This window comes from Talpa europaea (assembly GCF_964194135.1).
Source record: "Talpa europaea genome assembly, chromosome: 12".
Classification (NCBI taxonomy): domain Eukaryota; kingdom Metazoa; phylum Chordata; class Mammalia; order Eulipotyphla; family Talpidae; genus Talpa; species Talpa europaea.
Window position 1 is genome coordinate 51,948,599 of NC_140079.1, and position 25,386 is coordinate 51,973,984.

At 35.5% G+C, this 25,386-nt stretch overlaps 1 protein-coding gene across 1 annotated transcript in view; it reads left to right on the forward strand.

The window, feature by feature from the left end:
• HMCN1 (hemicentin 1) overlaps positions 1 to 25,386 on the forward strand; it is a gene marked incomplete at both ends in the record, with an annotated part of 509,757 nt that overhangs the window by 264,235 nt on the left and 220,136 nt on the right. The window contains 9 exons of the mRNA XM_084251187.1: positions 1,093 to 1,365; positions 2,649 to 2,744; positions 5,536 to 5,730; positions 6,682 to 6,812; positions 7,459 to 7,606; positions 12,798 to 12,924; positions 15,453 to 15,607; positions 23,301 to 23,579; positions 24,363 to 24,644. Coding sequence (XP_084107313.1) covers positions 1,093 to 1,365; positions 2,649 to 2,744; positions 5,536 to 5,730; positions 6,682 to 6,812; positions 7,459 to 7,606; positions 12,798 to 12,924; positions 15,453 to 15,607; positions 23,301 to 23,579; positions 24,363 to 24,644 — 1,686 coding nt within the window. The remainder of the gene's footprint in view (positions 1 to 1,092; positions 1,366 to 2,648; positions 2,745 to 5,535; positions 5,731 to 6,681; positions 6,813 to 7,458; positions 7,607 to 12,797; positions 12,925 to 15,452; positions 15,608 to 23,300; positions 23,580 to 24,362; positions 24,645 to 25,386) is intronic.

Consider the following 25,386-nt stretch of genomic DNA (forward strand, 5'->3'; position numbering starts at 1 on the left):
GTTATTTCCTAACCCTTGGGAATTAACTATATTAACTATATATTAAGTATATTGCCTCTTTAGTTTTGTCTTGTAAAATAATGATGATGATGATGATGATACTATTAAAATAATAAAGTTGTTTTAAATGACAGCCTGTGGAAAGTATTTCTTAAATACGAACTTAAAAAAAGAGAAATGTGCCTTCTTAAGGATGTAATATACATAAATTGTAATTACATCTTTGTAGGTCAACTTGATTCTGTAGTGCACAGTGAATGTATGTGGAATGAATGTATTTGTCAGTGTTTTGATAAATTATCTATCTAAATTTCAAAAGGAAGGTAAATAAAAGGAAATAATTGAAGCTCTATTTTGATTCTCTTCTCTGAAATTAGCAAAGGCTTCTATTAAAAGTTTTTCTTAATATCTGATTAAACCTTTCAAAAAGGGAGCAAAACCTGAGAGTACACGGGGAGAACTTTTTTTATTATAGGAGTTGTCTGAATTGTCTTTTTACAGAGTTTTAAACCTAAAGTTATTTAAAATTAAAAAAAAAAAACTAACATGCTTTTTCTTATTGAGGTAACATTGGTTTACAGTGTTATGTTGTTTGTGACTTAGTGGTCCAGGCTCTTCCCCTTCAGGTATTGTTACCACTCTGCACCAGCCACCAAGACACCCAGAGTCCTCCACCATAGCCCATTATGCGCACCCCCATTTTTGTTCTCTCTCCTTCCTCCCCAATCTGGTTGTCTCAGTCCTGAAGTCCTATTTCTAGAGCTCGCTATTGATTTAACTTTATATGACCCTTTGTTTTGAAAAAATTCAACATATGTAAATATTTTCATTCAAGTTTGGAATGAGCAGTTTTATCCTTCTCATTCCCCATAGTCCTAACAGTGTGTTGCCAAGAAGGGGTTATTTTGCCTAGACTATTAAGGAAACAAGTCTCAGGAAATTTCCTAATTTGCCCTAGATCACACATCTCAATGACCTGAGCCTGAGATTGTTGCACTTTCTTAGGCTGCCTCTTGGTGAGGAGCTCTCATTTAGAATGAAAAAAGGAATTTCTTTTTAAATTGCTTCTTAATACTCAATTTTTGTTTTCAGTTCCTCCAAAGATACAGCGTGGCCCTAAACTTTTAAAAGTCCAAGTTGGCCAAAAAGTGGACATCCCATGCAGTGCTCAAGGGACGCCTCCTCCTGTGATCACCTGGTTGAAGGGTGGCAGTGCCATGCCGCTTGATGGAGTGCAGCAAGCTAGCAGTCCAGATGGAACATTGCACATCAACCACGCCCTGCTCTCAGATGCTGGCATTTATACCTGTGTTGCTACTAACGTAGCAGGCAGTGAGGAAACAGACATAACACTACAAGTCCAAGGTGATTTTTGGCATAGGAAACTGTGTGTATGGCAGCATTGGGAGTGGAAAAATAACCTGTAGTCTACACAAAATATTTAGTCTTGAGTCACAGTGGGAAGATTATTATATATTTTTTATAACTGGTAACTTTGGAAGGAGATTCACTCCATACTATTATTAAAATCACACCCATCCCATTTTCATATATTTACTTTTGAAATTGAAGTTGGAATGAACGGTGCAGATGATGGAAACAATTCTGGAGAAGTGAACCATCCACTACTTTCGGTTGAGGAAAAGTTGTGGATGGGGTAAATCAACTTAAAAAGTTCAGCTGGTTGCATTCCAGTACTGATTGATTTGTGATAAAATGGCACCCACAATCAGGAGCAGATGAGCCAAGATGAGAGAGTTTAGACTTTAAGTGCAATGAAAAGACAGGTTATTCCTGGGAAAGTGATATGTCAGATCAGATTTGGGATTTTAAAAGATGACTTTTTGGGGAGAGTATGATTTGGATAGAGAAGACGAGGGGAAATAATTGAAGATTGTTGCAGTTGTTCAGACAAGAGATGATGGGAGGTGAACTGAAGAAAGAAGAGAATGGAATCAAAGAATTAAGGGAGAAAATCATCAGTATGTAGTGATGGATTGGATGGTGGAGTGCAGGGTTCAAGAGTGAGTCACAAATTTCCTCACGAAATTAGATGATAAAACTGTTAAGGGGGATTGGATTACTGACAGGGTACAAAACAAACAGGCTTGAAATTTTATTCCACAGACAAATGGAATACAAGTAACGATTTTAAGCAGGGAGGTCACACAGAATTTGTGGTTCAGAGAGAATATTTTGAGGGTTTTGTAGAATATGAATTCAGAGGAGAGCATGTTTGAGAGAAGGGTCCCCCTCAGGAGCCTATTGAAATATTTCTGGCAAGCAAAATTAGTATTTGAATAAGCTGTATCTGGCTCTATACATGGTGCAGCTGTGTGATTGATTGGCTGTGGAGGTCAGGAGTAAGGATGAAAGATGTAAGACACACTGGGTGGAGCCTGATACTGAGGGAATAAAGTTCATGTCAGCAGTGTGAGAAGCATGAAATTATAAATTCTAAAAATGGAATTGAGTTTTAAATCCTTGGGCCACATCTAGGTAGAAATGTCTGAGGGCTAGAAATATGAGTCCTATGAGAATCAGGAATGATAACAATTCACCCCTCTAAGTGGTTGAAGAAAGATACCTTAGGAGAGTTTGACTTTGCCCAAGGATAGTCTGTGAAAATGCATTTATTTTTCTAACAGAACCACCTGCACTGGAAGATCTAGAACCTCCATATAACACTCCATTCCAAGAAAGAGTGGCCAATGAACGCATTGCATTTCCATGTCCTGCAAAAGGTGTGTAATACTTAGACATATGGGCATCAGCATAATATAATATTGTTCCAGAATTCTGTAGTAAACTCAAACCATCACCTGCTTGGTGATGACAAACCATTTGGTGACAAACTACCACTTGTCCTTTCTCCAACATTTGAAAATATTAGAAACCAATTCCCCTTTGAAATAACAGCTAAGTAGTATTTTCCCCTCATAGGTATTTCATTTCCTTCAGTGAAGAGACCCTTCCATTCTTTCCAATTTGCCTCATTTTTATAATGTGTTTTTAAGGTAGTAGAGACTCCTTCCTATTACTTCAGAATTCATTTTTTTCTGACAAGATTTCTTTGTAAAATATGAAAAGTATCACAAGTAAAAACATATTGTACAATTATATCACTAAGTTAGAGGTACAAATTAGAACCATCCCCTTGCTTTTTCTGAACATTTCCTTTCTAAAAATCTCTTTTCCTACACTTACCCTCCAATGATAATTCTAGGGCCCAGATGTAACTTGGCATCTGAGGCTTGTCTAGGCCTCTCATCTTCTGAATTTCTGGACTTTCTATCCCACAATGTCTCCTAGCAAGAAAGAGACACTGTCGCTGTTCCTTTATTATATGCCCAGTAGGTGGTTAAGAACATTCTTTCATGTCCGCATTCATCTGCAGTGGGTTTGCAGCAGTTCTGGAAACGCCCAAGCAGGATTCTTTCCATAACCTCCTGGGGGACTCCGTGCAACTGGTGCTATTAGTGTTCCCACATATGCCTCTTAGCTGTTGCTACTGGAAGCAATAGAATTGAAGGTCCTCCTCTCTGACTCATGTTTCTGGAGCAAGATTTTGCATCTCTCAACAGTAGCTCTCTCCAATGATTATTTTCTAATAGCACTGAAAGAAAAAGAACTTCACAAGCTTTTCAGATTGCAAGAATTATCAGTAACCATTCCCAGAGCCAGAGAGGAAGGATCCAGGAGGCCTGGAGAGGAAAACTTTAGAAAGATTTCAATTTGGAAGCCTATTGTGGGTGTTCACGCCTTCAAGACTCCTGCCAGGGGCACTCTTGCTCCTTTGCTCTCCACTGGATCCCTTACTCCCAATGTTGAACTTGGTTGAATGTCCCTTTTGAGAGCTGTTTGACTTCCCTTTTATACTTTGAAAAAGCACCTCTTCCTAATTGCCCATTTTCATGTGGTATACAATTCTTGAGATCATTTTTTTTCTTTTTTTTTGAAGTGGGGTACAGGCCAGAGTCGCGGGGGGTAAGAAGATTCATCAGAGAGAGTGGGAGCAGATCAGGAAGATGTATTGAAATACACTGCTGAGACAGGAGAGGCCTGCTGTGCCATGTGGTTTGCGCCCCAACTGGCTGGGGATCGAATTTGTGCCGTAAAGGCCGCAGACAGCCTCCAGCACTGCATTCAACCCCCTGCACTACCAGGAAGGCCCAATTCTTGAGCTCATTTAAAGCAATTTAGATGCCTTTTCATTATCTTTTGCTATTCTCTCTATCTTGACCATGATTGTTCTGCATTTATAAGTTAAAAATAATATAAGTTCTTTGTTTTTGCTTGTTCATTTGCTTGTTCATTTATTAGCTCCACATATATTAATAGAGAAATCTGACTGAAGTCCATAAAGAAATGAATGGGATGTAAGGAAGTGATTATATAACCCCTCTTTTCCTTGACAACATGGACAGACAACCATAATCCATCAATTTTACCTCTCATCAAGTCAACACTACTGGCACAGTGAAATAGGCCAATCTTTTTTGTTTTATTTATTTCCCATAAATATAACTTTCCTAGTCACTTTTATAAGCATTTATAGCTCAATTTGAGTTTAACTTTAATGACATTCGTATGCTTTAGCTACTCTTTTATACTAGTCTTTGATTTTATGACCAAAAAGATAACATTTTTTAATTATCCTTTAATATGAAATTATAAATAATATCTTATGCAATCCTGTTAATTTTATTTACTGTGCTTTATTTTTATCTTTGGACAGATTAAGTTAAATTTTAAAGTACTTAGGTTAGTGCATGACATACTTTTTGTTAAATACATGTATTCTTAGTGTTAGTGTTGGTCTATTTTCAGTGTGTCCTTTCGCTCCATTATGCACATGAAAAATGTTTTATCACTTTTACTTATGAGCATTTCACTTCCATTCACTCTGCTGGTTACAAATAAATCTAGGAAAACAATTCTCATTGTTTTCTCAACATTTTTTTAGCATAAAAAAGAATTCTTTCACTGTCCTATGTTTACAGCATGAGCTCTCCAGAATGTGTGTATGGTATAAGTTCCTCATCTCTTCTGACTTAGTCCTATTTAAAATATGAATTATAAAGCACCATTTCCAACACCATATGTGGACTGCACTTGGTTAGGCAATCTTGTTATATTCCTGCAACAGTATCTTATTTTTGCTCTGCCTTTATTTCCATGCCCCAACTCCCCCCATACTTACTTCATTCGATTCATATAGTATTTCCCACTAATTACCATGAATTCACTCAAGAAAATGCTTTGCTTTGATTACCATTATCTGAATGTTTTGACAAAACAGCTTTAATCAAATTCTGCACTAGAAATGAAAGTTCTCTTAAACATGATAAGGAATTGGAGACATTAAATATACTCTCTTTAAATTCCATGCCAGGAGGAATATTTTGAAAGTGGCATAATCCCTAAGTACAAATTATAATCATAACAAAAATTGTATTTCCTTTCAACATACTTGATCCTAAATGATTTCTAGTTTTGTTGTAAGATTTCACAATGCTTTAATTTCTTACTTAGGTACCCCCAAACCAACCATCAAATGGTTACGGAATGGTAGAGAGCTCACAGGCCGAGAGCCTGGCATTTCTTTCTTGGAGGATGGCCAGTTGTTGGTTATTGCTTCTGTCACACCATATGACAATGGGGAATACATCTGTGTAGCAGTTAATGAAGCTGGGACCACGGAAAGAAAATATACCCTCAAAGTCCATGGTAAATGTAACATAATATGTTAAAATCATGTCATTGATATGTGACATTTCCAAGTCTTTTATGTTTAAGTTATTCTCTCAGCATAGTATTACTTAATATGAATATGAATAGAAGTGATTTAAAATTTCATGGTAATAATTTATTGTGACTTTTATCACTCCAAATTGAAATGGTAAAAGAAGATGCATTGTCAAAAATTTGCTGGCTTGAGATAAGTTATTCAGTACTCATCCTCTAGGGGTAAGGAAAGTTATTAGCGGTGGGGCATGTGTGTGTGTATGTGTATATGTTAAGGCATATATAAGTAAATTATATATTATCCTCTTTTATGTGTAAAAAGGTTCATATATAGAACATTTTATCTATTACTCTGCACCTTGTCTATTTCACTAAATGTATAACTTGCTGGTTAGTCAACATTCCTCTTATATCTCCCTATGTGGTATTCCCCTTTATGGCTATACATGATTTACGTAGCCTTCCCTTATTAATGATGAGCATATGGGGTTGTTACCAGTTGTTTGCTATCATATGTAACACTTCAAAGAGAATTTTGTGCATTTGTCATTTTGTCTGAGCCAAAGGGTATGTACATTTTAAAATTTGTTGTGTATTGACTTCCATAGATTTGGGGCAATATTATTCCCATCAGCAAAGTAGTGAGTCCCACATAACTTAATGAAGTTCTTAGCAATTTGCATTTTGAGTGGTATATGAAATAGGTTTCCCATTTATCCTTACTTCAAAACTCTGACGTAATAATTAAATACAAATTCCATAAGTTACTTTGTAAATATATCGGTTGATACTTTTCATTTTATAATAAGCTTGTGCTTAAATATGACAACTTTTAGCTATCAGATATCTTAAAATTTGCTTTTTAAAGTCTTTTGTAAAAATTTATAAATATTATTTATTATGAAACTAGTCATGGGCCCTCTCTTTTTGCAGTTCCTCCACTAATTAAGGATAAAGAACAAGTAACAAATGTGTCCGTGTTGGTCAACCAGCTGACCAATCTCTTCTGTGAGGTTGAAGGCACTCCCTCACCCATCATTGTGTGGTATAAAGATGATGTCCAGGTAACAGAGACATTCAATATGCATATTTTCTTGTCTCAAAATCTGAAAAAGTTGTTCAATGTGACTTTCTTATTAATAAGGTAGCAATTTTACCTCAATGTTTTTATATTTAAAGATTTATTTATTTATGCATATAAGAACTAGGGTGTGGGCCAGAGGTGCTGAAGATACCAGTGCTGATCAAACATCAGTTGAATATCAACATTATGATATAATCAGTACATATGCTAAGAACTTATTATTGAATAATATCTTACTAGCAAGGGTGTTTTTAACTTCCGTTTCCATTCTACCACTTGAAGTAGCTGTTATTTTAGAGAAGACACATTAATTGAATAATGATGTTTATAAAATAGATGACTGGATCAAGATGTGGTACATATACACAATGGAATATTACTCAGCAATCAAAAAAACATAAACTCATGCAATTTGCAGCAACATGGATGGAGTTGGAAGGGATCATGCTCAGCGAAATAAGTCAGAAAGAAAAAGAAAAATACCAGATGGTCTCACTCATAGTAGGGATTTAGAAAACCTAAATAAGGGACCAGGAAAAATACTAATTATAATAAAGTAAAAATCAATTTTTCATTATACATTTCATTAGGATTAGAAATAAAACTGATCATTTTAACCCTTGCAGGTGGCTGAAAGCAACACTATTCAGATTGTGAACAATGGAAAGATACTAAAGCTCTTCAAGGTCACTCCAGAGGATGCAGGAAAATATTCCTGCAAAGCAATTAATATTGCAGGCACTTCTCAGAAGTATTTTAACATCGATGTGCTAGGTAAGGAAAATATCCTTTTAAAAACCTACAGTCCATTTGCATATCTTATATCCAGCATAGCTGGCCATATGAAGGAATAAAGAGATAAAAAGTAAAGTGATAGGAAAAATATCTTTCATGTCACTGTATTATTATTTTTGTGTTTAATATTGATTAGTCTAAGACATATACTTTGATTTCACTCATACGTGTATGTAGAGAAAACAAGCATGAATAAACTAAATAAAACTATACTAAAGACCAATTAGCAGTTATCAAAAAGGAAGTGGGAAGAAAGGGAGAGCAATGAGGAGAAAAGAGTCAATTGTACAGTAAAGGATAGAATTGGACTGTTAGTGGTGAGCTTGTACTACATACACATGTTGATTCATAGTGATGCTTGCCTGAAGTTTATATTAATGTTATAATACAATATTACATCAAGAAAAAAAATCATATGTTGTAGAAAGTTTAAATATACATATACAAAGATGTATTTACATATTTGGTAGTCATACATAAAATAATACTAGTTAAATAATATTAACTATTAGTTATTTAACAACTAATAATAAAAGTAAAATAGTTATTACTTTTGTCAATTCCTACAATGCCTACCCTGTTAGGTAGGCAGAAAATTCTCTCAAAATTTTCTGTATCTGTACAGAATGATACAAAAAAAAATGCATTCATTCTGTTAACATCTCCTGAAGCTGCAGTTTGTACTTGAACTGGGGGAGGTAGCAAATCTACCTTCCCCTGCATTCTAATTAAATATTGTTACTAAATCACCTCTGGCCTCATTTTATTTTTATTTTTTATTTTTATTTTTTTTAGATGCAGGTAAGCATTTATTTTTTTTTTAAGATTTATTTATTTATTTATACAAGTCCTGGGTACAGTCAGAAATGCAGGATGGTGAGAGAATTCACCAGAGCCAGAGCGGGGAACAGAACAGGCAGACTGATTAAATACACTGCTGAGGGGAGCAGCGGGCACAGCAGGAGAGGTCTGTCATGTCATGTGGGACCCTTGCTGGCAGCCGGTGATCAAACCGGCACTGCAGAGAGGCTGCAGGCAGTTTCGCAGCCCAGCGCTCAACCACTGCATCACCAGGGGAGGACCCTCATTTTATTTTTTAATTGAGATTACTTTGATTTATTTTTTTAAGAAGTGGAGTACAGGCCAGAGTTCCAGGGGTGAGCTGAGAAGATTTACCAGAGAGAGCAGGGAGCAGAACAGGCAAACTGACTGAAACACACTGTTGAGGGGAGCAGCAGGCAAGGCAGGAGAGGTCTGCTGCACTATGTGGCTTGCTCCCCAGCCAGCTGGGGATTGAACTCACACTTGAAAAGGCCATGGACAGCCTCACAGCGCTGTGCTCAACCCCCTGTGCCACCTCTCGGGGGAGGCACCGAGTTTACTTTGTTTATTACATTGTTTAGCTTCTTGGATACAGTGTTACACTTTGACATCTGTATGTATTACATTGTGATCATCTCTGACTTCTACTTTCCACCAACCAATACAATTGACCCCCCCTTTTTTTAAAAGATTTATTTATTTATGCATACAAGCACTGGGGTACAGGCCAGAGGTGTTGGGGTGGTGAGAGGATTCACCAGAGACAGGAACAGAACAGGTGGACTGACTGAAATACACTGCTGAGGGGAGCAGTGGGCAAGTCAGGAGAGGTCTGCTGCGCTATGTCGGTAGCTCCCTGGCTACCCACAGTGGATTGAACTCATGCTGCAGTGGCTGTGAATTGCTTTATAGGTTGTGTCTTAACCCTTTGCACCACCAGGGAGGTCTGACCCCCTTTTCCATGTTACTATCCTCCTTCTTCCTTTCTGATAACCACTCTTCTGTGGTCAGAATCTTAGAGTTTTGTCTGCATTTGTTTCATTGCTGTTTCTTTATCTTCCATAATGGAGTGAAGTCATATAGTGTTTGTCTTTTCCATCTGACTTATTTTACTTAGTGCAATCCCGTCAATGTCCGTCCATGTTATTGAAACAGCAGGATTTCATCTTGTTTCATAGCTGAGTTGTATTCCATTGTGAATATGTTACATTTTCTTTATCTAGTCATATGTCAGTGGGCACATAGCTTGTTTCCAAGTTATGGCTATTGTGACTAATACTGCCCTGAACGTGGATGTGTATATATTTTTGAGATATGTTTTCATATTCTTTGGATAAATACCCAGCAGTGAAATAGCTGAATCATTTTGAGAACCTTAATCTTTTTGAGAAATCTCCATACTGCTTTCTACAGTGGTGCACCAATTTACATTCCCACCAATAGTAAACAAAAGTTCACTTTTCTTCACATACTCACCAACACACGTTTCTTATCATTTTGACAAAAGCTATTCTAACAGGTATGTGGTGATATCTTTGTGGTTTTGATTTGTATTTCCCTAACATTATAAGTGATGATGAACATCTCTATAATGTTGTCTACTAGCCTCCTGTAGACTTCTTAGTGAAATGTATATTCAGATATTTAGATTTTCTGCCCATTTTTTAAAATTTATTTATTTATACAATAACTGGGGTATAGGCAAGAGGTGAGGGAGGGTGAAAGGATTCACCAGAGACAGAGTGGGGAATAGAACAGGCAGACAGACCAAAAATACTGCTGAGGGGAGCAGCGGGTGACACAGGAGAGGTCTGCTGCGCCATGTGGGAATCTCCCTGGCTGGCCGTGAATTGAACTCTTGCTGCAGAGGCTGGGGACAGTTTCACATTGCTGTGCTCAATCTGCTGTGCCACCAGGGAGGCCCTGCCCATTTTTTAATTGGCTTGTCTTTGTTGTTGTTAGTTGTATGAGTTGTTTATATATTTTGGATTTAGCTCCTTGCTAGATATATGATTTGCAAGTATCTTCTTTCATAGGATGCCTTTTCATTTTGACAATGATTTCTTTTACCATGCAGAAGCTTTTTACTTTGATGTAGTTCTGTTTATTTTCCCCTTCATTTCCTTTTGCATTGGAATCAGATAACTCTTAGGCCAGTGTATAGAGGCTATGCTCTGTTTTATAGTTTCAGGCTTTACATTCAAATGTTTATTTTGAATCAGTTGTTGTGTGGTAGATACTGATATAGTTTCAGTTTTTGCATGTGGAAGTCCAGTTTTTTCAACACCATTTATTGAAGATATTTTCCTTACTCTACAATATGCTGTTTGCTCCTTTGTCATAAACTAGTTGTCCATTTATTTGTGAGTTTATTTCTGGACTTTCAATTCTGTTCCATTGTTCTATGTGCTTGTTTATACTCCAATTCCACAAATTTTATTGCTATTGCTTTGTAGTAGTTTGAAGCCAGGGAGTATAATTTCTCTAGTTTTCTTTTTTTTTTTTTTTTTGCTCATAGTTCAAATTCTAATCATGAGGGGAGAATTATGACAGCAGTAGCAGCTGTAATATGTTGGGGTACAAAGCATTTTAAATTTTTTAATGATAATCATGCATTTAAAATTTTATAACTTTAGTTTGCGAAATTATATTTGTTATTTAAAGTTCTCTTTGTGATGAAATTACTTTGTACTGATTCAGTATTTTACTTTTCAAAATGGTTTATGATTCATAAGTCTGGGGTGGAAGTGTCTAAGAATGATGCTTAAGAATGATGGAGTGGAAGGTCTAAGAATGATGCTGCAGTAAAATTACCAGTCATAAATTGTTGTAACATAAAAATAATGCCTCTCATTAGTGTTCTGACATACTGAAGTACTTCACATTTCCTCTACTAGTGAGTACGATTATTATATTTAAGTGTAGTTTATAAAAACAACGTATCATTTTCTATCATTAGTTTCATTGGCATCATTTCTGCTGGCACTTATTTACTGTGGATTCCATCTGTGTGCCAATAACACCCCAATTTTTATCTCCAAGTCAGACTTCTTTTTTGAGCTCCAAGGACAGTATTTGTATTCTTCATTATAGTATCTTGACTTGATTCCCTTAGTGAGATATCAAACAGACATCTGTTCTGGTCACCTTTAGTGGTGATCCCCCTCATAGTGACTGGCACCTCCACCTATCCACTTAGTCTTTCTGGAACCTGGAGGCGGAATGGAAGTCCTTCTCATTCCTCCTGCCTCCCTTTCCCTAACTCCTTCAATCTATCTACTACCTATGAAGCCCGCTTCTTAATTCCATGTTAACTTATCCATTTCTTTCCATTTCCACTGTTAAAATATCATTAATAAGCTGGATGAATGCAATGCCTCTTTTTTAAGATTTATTTTATTTATGCATACAAGAGCTGGGGGACAGGCCAGAGGTGTGGGAGGTGAGAGGATTCACCAGAGACGGAGTGGGGAACAAAACAGGCAGATCAACTGAAAAACACTGTTGAGGGTAGCAGCGGGAGAGACAGGAGAGGTCTGCTGCACCATGTAGGTTGCTCTCTGACTGGCTGGGGATCGAACTCGTGCTGCAGTGGCTGTGGACAGCTTCATAGGCTGTGTCTTAACCTATTGTGCCACCAGGGAGGCCCTGCAATGGCCTCTTAACTGCTCCCCTTCAAACACTGTCCCTCAAATCCACTATTCATTCAGCAGCCAGTGAGGTCTTAAAACACAGACTTGATCACACCCCTCCCCTAATGAGGCCCTTTAGTTACTGGCCATTGCTCCGAAAATGAAGACCAAACCTTTTAATATTAGGAGAAGGGAGAGGACTCAAAGGTTTTTAACATGCTTGATAATCCTGAGTATAAAATCTGGTATTGTTCCCATCTCATCATATACCAATGTTGACTCAGGAGTCCTTTAAGAGAGACAAGGATAATTTAGTTCAATAAACACTGGTGTGATATGTAGAATTTGAACATTATAAGATTGATATTGACAGTGTCATTGATTGTCATTTAAAATGTATAGCAGTGGTATAACATGAGTTTTACTGTTGACTTACATTCTAAACTCCATTTGTACAACAGTCCTCGGTATGAATACTACAGTATCATAATTCTTCCAGGTGTCCTACTAGAATAGCTTTTAAATGTGTTTCTATATTTAAATTTAACATTTGGATCCACTGATAGGATGTGAAAAGGGATTATTGTGTAATATTTTATTTTTAACACAAAGGTCTTACTGAAATGTTATAATCATCATTGTTCATTATCTGTTCCCCTTCTCCCTTCTCTTTTTGCTAAGTCATAGACTCTCATGATAAAATATCTTTGTTCAAGTCCCACCCACTATAATAGGTACCAACTCCCCAAATGAAGTCTCGGTTGTTCTCAGCCATAACACCACCCTCGAATGCCAAGTCAAAGGCACACCCTTCCCTGAGATTCACTGGTTCAAAGATGGCAAGTAAGTACCTTTGTTTGTTTGCAAAACTCCAACTGATAGGAAACAGAAGTGTTAAATGCATGCAGTTTTCTCCCTCCTTAGTTATTTTACCACATAAAGTACTATTGAATGAACATGACGGAAAACAATATTTTTGAAAAAGTGGTCTTAGAGTCTTGTGATTCTTTTTATTCCTATAAATAATAAGATTCGTTATAAATGCTGGAAATTTATTTCAGAAACAGAGCAACTCAGATTTATTATAGACTAAATATTTGGGCCAAAGGCTACAAATGAAAAATAAAAAGTACAAGATTGCACAGAAAATTAAGTAGCTGTTTCTCAGACTTCAAGAACTACTGAGGTTTTCCCACAGTGAAGTAGCTGCAGTGATTTGTATTACTCATGAGAGCTTATTTCTTACAGCCTGGTCTATTTGTGTATTACAGGAACTTCTGAAAGCAGGTGTCTAAGTCCTAGCTAGGAAAGAGTAAAGATTTGCAGCATGTGAAATAAAGAATTTTATTCAAATTTTGTACACATCAGTAAGACAATAACAACATAGAAAATGTAGGAGGGATATGAATAAGCAATTAAGCAATATATAAATAATGAATCAATAATTAACATATGCTTACCTTCATTAATTTGGAGAATATTTGGAAAATAATTTGATTTTGTTTTTCAGTTCAGATTGGCAAAAAAGAAAGTAAAGGTTTGAAAAATAAAGTGTTAACTTGGCTTTGAAAAACCAAAATAGAGTATTCTATTAGGAAAAAAGAGGAATTAATGTTCTGAAGGGCAGCTTGTTAATATTAAAATTTGAATTCTCATCTGCTGTGATAGGGCGATTACACATTCAGTATCCAGAAGGGAGAAGCATCATGTGTGTCATTAGGAAACTGGATGATATTAATCCATACAGCACAGTCATAGCAAAAATGGTAATTGTCTAAAACCCAGCATTAGGAGAATGAGTCGATTACTTATCACATTCAAATCATGAGATACTGTGCAGCAATTATGGAGAGTAAGACCGAGCTATGAGTCCCAAAAATATCTTCAGTGCTACTATGTTAAGAAAAGTAGAACAATCACACAATACAATTGTGTACAAAAACTTTAGATTCCTTGAAATACATTTATGGGTGAAAATGTTTAGGAAAACATCTGAAAGAACAACTGTGAGCAGTCTAGTGAGACTAACATCAGGGGTACGAGATCAAGACTATGCTCTGTATTGTAACACTGGCATTTCTTTTTTTTTAAATCTTTATGTTACTTGCATAATTAATGATCCATAAAAGTTTTTAAATTACTTAAATTTGTGTAGGATTACCAAGGATTCACTTACTTTAAACAGTTAAATTGCATCAAACTCACTGTATGTATGTATGTATGTATGTATGTATGTATGTATGTATTTATTTATTTATTTGTTTTTACGTAGAAGTGGAGTATAGGCCATAGGTGTAGGGGGTGAGAGGATTCACCAGAGACAGAATGGGAAGCAGAACAGGTGGATTTACTGAAATACACTGCTGAGGGGAGCAGCAGGTGAAACAGGAGAGGTCTCCTGCACCACATGTGGCTTAGCTCCTTGGCCAGGAATGACAGAGGTGACAGTGCTGAGCCTTAACACCCTACACCAACAGGGAGGCCCTCAAGCACTTTATTCTTTAGGCTTTTAAGAACTTCCTTCAAAGTGTCATGCCAAGAACTATAAAAGGATGATATGTAAAAAAGAAATGTGTGTTTTATTTAATCTTGTATTCTGACTAGCAGATTGTTACTACAGCAGTACACCTAATTGTTTATCAATTGTGTAAATCACTGCAACTTCTGTAAAACTAGCTTTGGGTCTTTCTGAAAGAAAATCATTGATTTTTATATGTATAACTCCTAGGATACCATAGGTTTTAATAGCCATTGTTTTTCATATGTTAAATAAACTATCAGTTGTATGACTTCTTACAACTATGTAAGAACTGCTTCAGACATAAATATATTTCAATAGTTATGATTATAAAAGCATTTTTATTTATTGCAATATCTACTTTTTTTAAGTTGGCATAATCATTAGTAAGTAATAACCATTCATTCTATTGTGAATACTTTTCCAGCTATTATGAAGGTAATTGCTTTATAATAATATTGCTTGATCTAAAGCTTCTATACTCTTAGCTTTTCTTTTCTAAATGATGGGGAAAAAATTGCTTATGTAATCCAAAAACATAAAAGGAGGAGGAAGAACATGAGAAGGGATAAAGGAGTGATACAAATAATGACACTACTGGGTTTCTGTTAATGTTATTAAACTAGTTAAGTTTTAAAATAAAGAAACTGTTCATCTCAAAGTCATAATGATTTAAGTTGCATTGGTGAAGTGGCTTAATAATTTCATTTGAATAGTAATACTAATCAGATCATTATGTATTTTTTATCAACTCATATTTTTGCCTTACATCAAAGATTTTTGTTGCTATTTATAAGAGAAGAAACATAGGAAAATTAAAATGCACCCATGCAATAAAATTTTCTTTTTCTAGGCCTTTATTTTTGGGGGATCCTAACATTGCACTTCTAGACAGAGGACAAATATTACATTTAAAGAGTGTGCGCAGAAGTGACAAGGGAAGGTACCAGTGTGTCGTGTCTAATGCTGCTGGCAAACAGACCAAGGATATAAAACTGACTATCCACAGTAAGTGTGATTCTCTTATGCAGTTTATTATCAGTTCTCATTATGAATTGAAAGGTGGGGTTCATTCTAGTGTTAATGGCTCTTGTTTTTAAATACTGAGTGATTTATTATTCTTCTTCAGAAAAATAGAGTCTGTCTTCTTATAGTGAAGGCTAGAATGTAACATCCCATTGTAATGTAGTTTATCAGTAAGTTTGGACTTGTTCAAGTGGCCTTTGATTTCCATATGATCTCACTGAAGAGGTATTGTATTTCCTCATTGTCTAGTTTATACAAATACCAAATATTTATGTCCTTGAAGAGGTTAAAACATTTCTTGAAATAGAATGAAGCAGATGGTATATAATCATCTCCATTGTTCTATTTTCATTCCATCTTAGTCTTTGTCCTGACCATGTGCTAGTATTTTAAATGCCTTATGTTTTCACTGCTGTTTTCTCCCAGTGAACTCTCCACCAGAAATAGTCCTCATTTCACTAAAATTCTCAATATCTCCTGAGAAAGGTGGTCACATTTTTTTAATTTTGTTTTTTTAAAGATTTATTTTATTTATTTTATACAAGATCTGGGGCACAGGCCAGATGCGCAGGAGGGTAAGAGGACCCACCAGAGACAGAGCAGGGAACAGAACAGGCAGACTGATGAAATACACTGCTGAGGGGAGCAGCGGGCGCGACAGGAGAGGTCTGCCATGCCATGTGGGACCCTCGCTGGCCGGCCGGGATCAAACCGGCACTGCAGAGGCTGAGGACAGCTTCTCAGCTTGGTGCTCAACCGCCTGTACCACAACATTTTTTTTTAAATGAACATAGCCATGAGGAATCACTTGGACATTAACTGTAGGCCTAAAGAATCATGCAATAGAAAGGAACAGAACTCAGCATTCCAATCCTGCTTCTTATAGTCCTGCTTACTATACTTTCTTCTGACTTTTCATACTGTGTGGCACTAAAAATATAGAAAAAATGTGGAAAAGTTCAGAATGTCACCTCTTCACAGGGTCTTCTCAATCTTCTGTTGTCACCTCGACACTCACTGTTATACCCCAGATGGTTTTTTTCTTAGCACATTTCACTCTCTGGTACTTTCCTGCCTAATTATGTGTTTATTTACTTTCCTCTCCAAGGAAGTTAGACTCCATAAGGGCACAGCGCCCTGTTTGACATGATCCTTTCTTTAATGTCTGATACACCTCTCAAGAAATATTTGCTAAATGAATGGATGGTTTAGTGATACACTGTCCTGTACTATAGCCACTAACACATGGCTGTTGAGCACTTGAAATGCGGCTGGTTGAAACTGAGTTGAGCTGTAATTGTCAAAGGATAAATATCAAAATATAAGAAATCTGTATAATAAAGTTATATTGATTACATCTAAAATGATATATTGGATCTATTGGGTAAGCAAATATATTAATCAAATTTTATTTGTTTTCATACTTTTAAGTGTGGCTACTAGAACATTTAGAATTATGTAGGTGACTTGCATTATATTTCTATTGGACAGTACAGGTCTAGTCAGTAATAAGAACATGGGCCTTGAAGAAAGACTTGGGTTTAGACCCAACATCTGATTTTTTTCTAGTTGTGTGACATTGGACAAATTGCTTACCCTTCTGACCAGCTTCCTGATCTATAAAATGGAAATAATAATAACACCTACTCAATAGTGTGATTTTGAGAATCAAATGCAGATACTTTACATGGATTACTTGGTTTATAATTAGAGTTTGACATAGGTTTCCCATTTATTGTTATCTACTTAGTGGTTGTATTGTCTGACAGTTTGAAATATATGGAGATTCTAGCTTGATTTCTTTATAACTTTACTGAATCTTTCTTTAATATTAGTGTTTTTATAATAAAGCTCTAATTTTTTAACCAAGAAATTTTATTTAAGGAACATTTTTAAATTATTTCTATCTATAAATAGAAGCCAGTGGAAGATGCTGGTCATGAATCATATTCTCATAAAAGAGTGTTACTGAAAGATTAACTCCATAGACCTCTAACTTGAACAAAAGTGTGATTGCTACTGTTGAGCTTCTACTAGAACCAGGCATTTAAACAAACATTTTCCCCAAGTTGTTGAGTAGTCTTCTTTATTCTGTTGTATTATTGCCAGTATTTGTGATTTAATAAGACTCCTGTTTCCATAGAACTTAGGTTCTTTTATTTCATTTCATATCCTCTTCCTTATTTTTAATGATGTCTCGCAGGCACCCGTGGAGAGAGGACTCTATAGTGATAAAACCTTCTGGGGTTGTCTGAAATGAAAGGCACTGTGACACTGTGAGGTTTTGAGTGTTGTAATCCAAGATATGTCATTTCCTCTCTAGGAAATTTGCCTGTAGTCACCAAGTTGGTAATCTAAAACATTTCATTTTGAAAATATTTATTTCTAAAATGGAAAAAAAATGATGCAAATGCCACATTTTGGCTAACTGTGAGGGATATCTGTGTAGATTTCAGACTGAGAATTTGTTGCATACCACATACACACTTGATTCATTCATTTCCTATGTCTTTATAAATATAAAGGTGAGGCAGATGGGCTAATGCACCTAAAAGGTAGAAATGCATATTGTCTCTAAATAAAGAAAGAAAGGAGGTAAAATGAGAGTGCAAATTAAACAGTTGGAGGGGAAAAAAGAACGTGAAAGAAATAAAAGGGATTTTAAAATCCTATAGGGCAATTGTGAATATTCAGAGTCAGTACTACTGAGAGCCATGGATGTGTTTCAGAATCTAAGAGCTTCCCCAAATTGTACAAAAATCTTTGAGTATATATTACACTGTAATATGCAGGGTGTTCATAACCTTTATCTGTAGCACCCTTCTTCAAACAGAAGCATCTCAGAAAATATATATATAAATTAAAAAAAAGAAGTGACGTTTATTTATTTGACAGCCTTAAGTGATAGGTGATGTCATCTGCTGTCCAATAGAAAGGTTCTTTAATCACTTTTTCTCATATTTTCATAAAAATAATTTTTGTTATTTTCAGTTATTTAATATTTTCAATTATTACAGATAATAATTCCTTTGTAAAATATTCATGGAGCATAGGAGTTGTTTGAACAATATGCATCATCTAATTAGTTAGGCTAGTCATCTGATTTAGGGAAATTGAAACAAAAAGTGACATATGTTTACAGATTAACCTATGATGTAATATAGCAGGGGAAATGGGAATGACCCAGTTTGTGAATCCTTACCCGTACACTTAAGAATACAGGACAAGACCCAAAGCAGACATACAGAGAGAAACAATAATAAGATTTCAAAGCATTTGCTTAAGTGTTGAATGGGGGAAAGGCAGGAAGGAGAGGACTGCTATATGGTAGGATAAGTCATTGTATTTAATTTCCACATCTGGCAAATATTCATGGAACTGATGACATTTAAGTCCATTAAAATTTAGCGCAGGCATGCATCTGGATGCTATCTGTCCACCTAAAGATGGCATCAGCTGAGCAGAGACCAGGGGGCAATGAAGGCCAATTAAAAAGAGAGCGGCCAACCTCTGCTCCTTTTTAAAATCCCCTTGGTGGCTCTTCTCCTTCCCTTATTCTCAGCAGCTCATTCAGGTAGTCAAGGTTAGTCCAGACAGATGTTCCTTTCGCCATGGAGTTGGCTATGAGAGTCACCCACTGGCTCAGAGTTGCTCCTTTTTCAATGGGAGTCTCAAGTCAAAATTACAATTTATAGTTTGAATAAAGTGCTCTTAAATTTTCAAAATGATCATTGAATTTATATTAATTAACCACTTATAGCAGGACTTTGCAGACCATTTTTAAAAGACAAAATATGAACTATTTTAGATTTTGCAGACCATACAGTAAAATCAAGTTTATTGTAATAGATCCCTACATAAAAAAAAAAATAGAAAGACATTTTTAAAATTGTTGATGAAATTCTTTTCTTTTGGTAATACAAGTCTGAGGGTTTTTTTTTTTTTTTTGTAATATAAGTCTGCTGATGAGAAGAATGGAGTTCATTTGGAAGAGACAACTTCTCATTAAATGGTCATTCGAAGTTAGTATTGTTGTCATCAAAGCTGTTTGCAAATATTCCTCTACTAATGCTGATCTGCAATGAGATTTTTTGTTTTTCATCTTTGAATGTATTCATAGATAGGTGCTGTCAAATTTTGATATCAGTCTATGAACTATGCTTTTATTTGTGCATATTCATTGCTTACTAGACACTTCAGAATTCTGCTATAGTCTCTTGATATTTGACTTTTAGCATGACATTCATTCTATTGTTGATTAATCAATTCCAATGGAAGATTAGATAGAAAGACCTCATTTTCAGAGTTGAATAGACTTTCAAATGTGAAACTTTCTTTTGTATTTACATCAAAATCTAAAAACATTAAGTGGCTGAAACTTGAGCTCAGAAAATATATCCATGCCAAATTTGTGGGAGAATCGAGATCTTATACCACAGTATAAGCTTTGCATTTAAGTGCTGGTTTTGACTACAAATTTTGTGTTTTATTTTGTGAATTCATTAGCAAATATTTTCAAATTTATGACAAATTTAATTTGCAAATTCATATAGTATTCAATAACAGTTTTTGAAAAATTCAATCCCAGTTCTAAAGTCAAAAAATTGCAATATACCTTTACCACCATTAAGGCATTCAACTGCTATATGGTAGGATAAGTTATTATACTTAATTTCCACATCTGGCAAATATTCATGGAACTGATGACATTTAAGTCCATTAAGAGCAAACAAAATATACCCTGGACAATACTGATTCAATCGCACATGAATATATGACACTAGGTGCTGATGAATAATACCAGAATAAGGATAAACTTTTAATTCGTAAATTTATCAATACCTTTTCCTTTCCCTACCTATCAGCTATAGTATATCATAGCAGATTCCATTTCGGGTTGTAATGGATTCGTGTTTTTTCAACTTATTTGAAAATATTTTGTCTGTGGTTGCTCTAGGCAGAATAATTTGACAGACTAATTCTTCAGTTTTTGCAAACGTACCACTGATTTTTCAAATAAACAAAAAATTTTATCACTAATATCTGTCAACAAGTCAGGAGCCAAGAATACTATTCAGAAAAGTGCCTTTTGGGGAAAAAAAAGTAACTTAATGTTGCTCACAGAATTCTCAACTTGTTAAGCAATTATTTCTCATGGAAATGTGCATTTCTTAAACAAATTGGTTTTTCTGGATACTTTTCTTTGGCTCCTACCATCTCCCCTGATTTAATTAAATTATCATTGGTAAGTGGCTTTTCTTGCTTAGTTAACAAATGAGCCTCTTAGAAACTTGCTTTTATTGTAACCTCATTTTGAATTTTTATCTTTGTGAGGAAATTCTATTATGATGAGACATTCAATTTGCATTTGCTATTTCTCTGTTGTTTTGCTTTGAATGGGGATATTGTAATGAGTGGTGTAGACTATCATCTTTCAGAGCAGCTATGGTGTTAATCCAAAATAAACACAAAGATTTGTTATTTAATTTGATAACAAAGTAATCCACACTATGGTGGGCTTTGAAAATGTGACATTTTAATGTCTAATTTTCTTTTCTTATTTCGACACAAGGAGTATACACTGGTGGTAAAAAAAAATTGTGGTTTAGTGATACATGTGGCATTTGAATACTGTTAAGTTAAAACTGTATCACTTAAATTTTTGGTGAGCAGAGCAGCAGTGAAAAGCCCCAAGAAAGCCAAGTTTGGTAATAAGTGCATCTGCTTAACTTGGCCATTATAGTGTGACAGTAGCCACAGACAATATGTAAACAAATGATCATGACTGCATCCCATTAAAACTATTTATGAACACTTAAGTTCATATAACTTTTCATGAACACTAAGTTTCATATAACTTTTACATGTCACCATATAGTATTATTACTTTGATTGATTCCCACTATTTAGAAATATAAAAACCATTCTTAACTCATTATCTCCATGCCTGGTCTATAGGCCATAGTTTTCTGCCCTGATCTAAATAAGAAAATTATTCCACCATTAAATTCATCTCAAAATATAGTAGATCATGCTTTAAATTATGCCTGAGAAAAGATGTATAAACATTTGTCATTCTGAACTAACTCTAAGAATGAATATAAGAAAATATCAGGTACAGCACTGCACTCAGCCCCCAGACCTTGTTTTCTAATATCCTTCTCCACTAAAATCAATCCGTCTTGAAATGGTTGCTTTTGGGGGAGGGATTATATAAGCTGAATCTGGAGCATGTATTAGGGCCAGAAAGTAAAAAAGTACTAAAATAATAAAATGACAATGGTATGACACAAGGATTTAAGAACAAACTGAAATAGCTCCAATGGCTCAAACTGGAATCATTCAAGCAACAAAATATATATAGTAGTAGATAGTGTAGTACTTGATTCTAACTCAAAGAATGGAATAAGTTTCCATGTATCCATATTGATAGAAATAAATGACTGAGTAAATAAATAAATTGGAGAGGAATGACAAATCTCCCATATGGAAAAATACCAATAAATTAGGTAGATATTTCCCTTTCAAAGAAGTAAAGCATAAATCCCTACCCCATACATTTGGACTGGGAAGAATGATTCCTTTCAAAAGAAAAGGAAAAGAGAGTAACTTTACAGTGGAGAAACCTGGCTAAAACTACCTAGACCAGGTTAATATTATCAGTGATAAGTCATGTTATATGTATGCGCTCTGGATATGAAGTGGTGAAAATAGCATTTTGTATCTCTGGTCTTTCTTTCAAAACCCACAACCCTTGTCTTACTGTAAGAAAAATTTGTACAAAATATTCTACTCTATGGGAAAAGTTTATAAGTAATGTGAAGGAGTTCAAATTCAGGCACTTGCTACTTGATTTCTTTCATATTCTTGCAATTATAGCACAATTTGGAATGACTGCTCAGAATCCATAGCAGGGACTGAGCCGCTTAGGTTGTTTTTCCAAAGGCACAGTCCTCATGTGATGTGTGAGGCCAGGCCTGCGGTTGCTGAATTGTGGAAGATACACATGTAGACAATTAGATGAGTTAAGTTGGGTGGATGAATTCTTGGCACACACTCCCCCCCCCCCAAAAAAAAGGTAAGAAACAAAATTAAAGACTCACCAGTTATGATCAACTAGTTCTAAAAGCACTCAGACCTTTAATTGTGGGGGGGAGAACACATACTATTGTAACAGATTGTACATTTTTATTTATATCTACTTATATCTACATTAAGTGGAGTTTTGTAACTGTGTTTTTTTTTTTTTTTTAATGCATATAAGAACTGTGGTGTAGGCTAGAGGTGCAGGGGGTGAGAGGACTCACCAGAGACAGAGTGGGAAGCAGAACAGCCAGATGTACTGAAATACACTGCTGAGGGAAAGTATAGTTTTATTTTGCTTTGCTTTGTATGTAAAACGTAACTTTCTTCATTATTATAATATGATCTATTGGACTTAAAAGAACCCCTGAAATTAAGGCTGTGAGTGACTTTCTGCTTATAGTAAAATCTGAAACTTAAAGGAAAGTGATAAAGATTGTTTGCATAAGACAGAAAACTAATCCTTAGTAGATAGCTCCACAGGCCTCCTAATTATCTTTATGTCAGATTTACTTAAATGCATTATTTAATGTGCATAGCATTTAAGATTTTGATGAAGATGCTCAAACTGACAAGACTTGTTCCTTTGTAGTTCCACCTAGTATTAAAGGAGGGAATGTCACCACAGAAATGTCAGTGTTGATCGACAGCATGATTAAACTGGAATGCGAGACTCGGGGACTTCCGATTCCTACTATTACTTGGTATAAAGATGGTCGGCCAGTCATATCCAGCTCACAGACACTTTATATTGACAAAGGACAGTTTCTTCATATCGCCAGGGCACAGGTCTCTGATTCAGGGACATATAAGTGCCATGTGACAAATGTTGCTGGAACTGCTGAAAAATCGTTCCATGTGGATGTTTATGGTAAGGAAAAAAAAATCCGTGCTTTAATTGTATAACTTTTTGTGTGTACTTCCCAGTATGCTAACACACAGCTTGTTCACTAGTGAGTTTGGTTATTTTCAGTATTTGTCCTATGATTTGGAAAAAAAAATTAAAAGCTAAGATTTGCAGGAAGTGGACCTTTCATTTAGCCAGTGATTGCCTGGGGCATCTGGGATATCTAGACCATTTAGTTTTTATGGGAAAGATAAAGTAAACACTCTTCCTTGGTAGCCCCAGGGACCCCCAAGGATGCCAAAAATCCTCAGATGCTCAAGTTCCTTACATAGAATGGCCTAGTACTTGCATAGAACCTATGCACATACTCCTGTGTATTTTAAATTATCTCTAGATTATTTACAATATCTAATACAATATGAAGGCTGTGTAGATAGTTGTTATACTGTATTGTTTAGACAGTAATGACAAAAAAAGTTGGTACAAGTTCAGTACAAATGACAAGTATCATTGATCTAACTATATAGTATGGATTTTCCATCTGAGGTTGATAGAATCCATGGATGTGGAACCAATGGATATCGAGGATCAACTATAGTTATTAGTACAAATATCTTTCTTTACAAGCCAGACACAGCACAGAGTGCCTCACACTATGTAGGATATTGTTGGTCACCTGAACCAGGAAATACTTTCTTTAACTATGTAGATAATTTTTATGGTCAAATGACATGAAGGGAAGAAAATCCCCTTTATTTCATTACAACTTCAGTGCATTACCTGAAATACCACTTTTTTTTAACCTAGTTCCTCCAATGATTGATGGCAACTTGGCTGTACCTCTGAATAAGCAAGTGGTTATTGCTCATTCGCTGACACTGGAGTGTAAAGCTGCTGGCAACCCTCCTCCAGTTCTCACCTGGTTAAAAGATGGTGTCCCTGTGAAAGCAAGTGACAACATTCACATTGAAGCTGGTGGGAAGAAATTAGAGATCACTAGTGCCCTCGAATCTGATCGTGGGCAGTATGTGTGTGTGGCAACCAGCGTGGCAGGGGAAAAGGAAATCAAATACGAAGTTGATGTTCTAGGTAAATAAGGATATCACAGATTGTCAGTTTCATAGCATAAGCTTTATTCAAATATTTATTAATAGAAAAGTTTATTAAATACTTTTTTGTTCATGGAATAGTGAAAGTCTTAGTCTATAGTCTAACTGCAGACTATATATTACTGAGTGGTAGATTTATCACCATTGAAACCTACATAAATCTAAAAATGCAACTATCTTTCAATTGTGATAGGAATACTTTGTAAGTGTATAGATGCATTTGTTAATCTGTGACAATATCTGATTGCAGAGAGTGACAACATGAAGCTTTTAAGTCTCTGTCTTGGGAGTTCAGCTTGCAATCCTGACTATATTTCTTTATAAATTGAAGGCTTTTAAATTTCCCTTCTTTTCTTCTTATGAAAAGAAACAATATAAAATATGAATCAACTTTAAATTCATGTGACATAGCAGCACCATACTGCTAGATTGAGGGAAACCCCTCAATGTCAGAGTGCATCCTGGTGTTTAGTGTAAAATTTATTTCAAAAGGCATTTCACAGTGGACCGTGGTGATGGTGCATGGGTGCCTTGGGGAAGGAAATTCTATGGGAACTCAATCTGAGGGGTTGGGGGGAAGTAAATATTGTCTAAAAAATGTTAAAAATGATAAATGTTTAAAAAAAAATCTAAAAAAAAAGGCATTTCAAATTCCCTTCATGTATTGAATCACTATGCTGCTTATCAGCCTCCTAAACTATAGCTTAGTTTTTCTTAAAGTA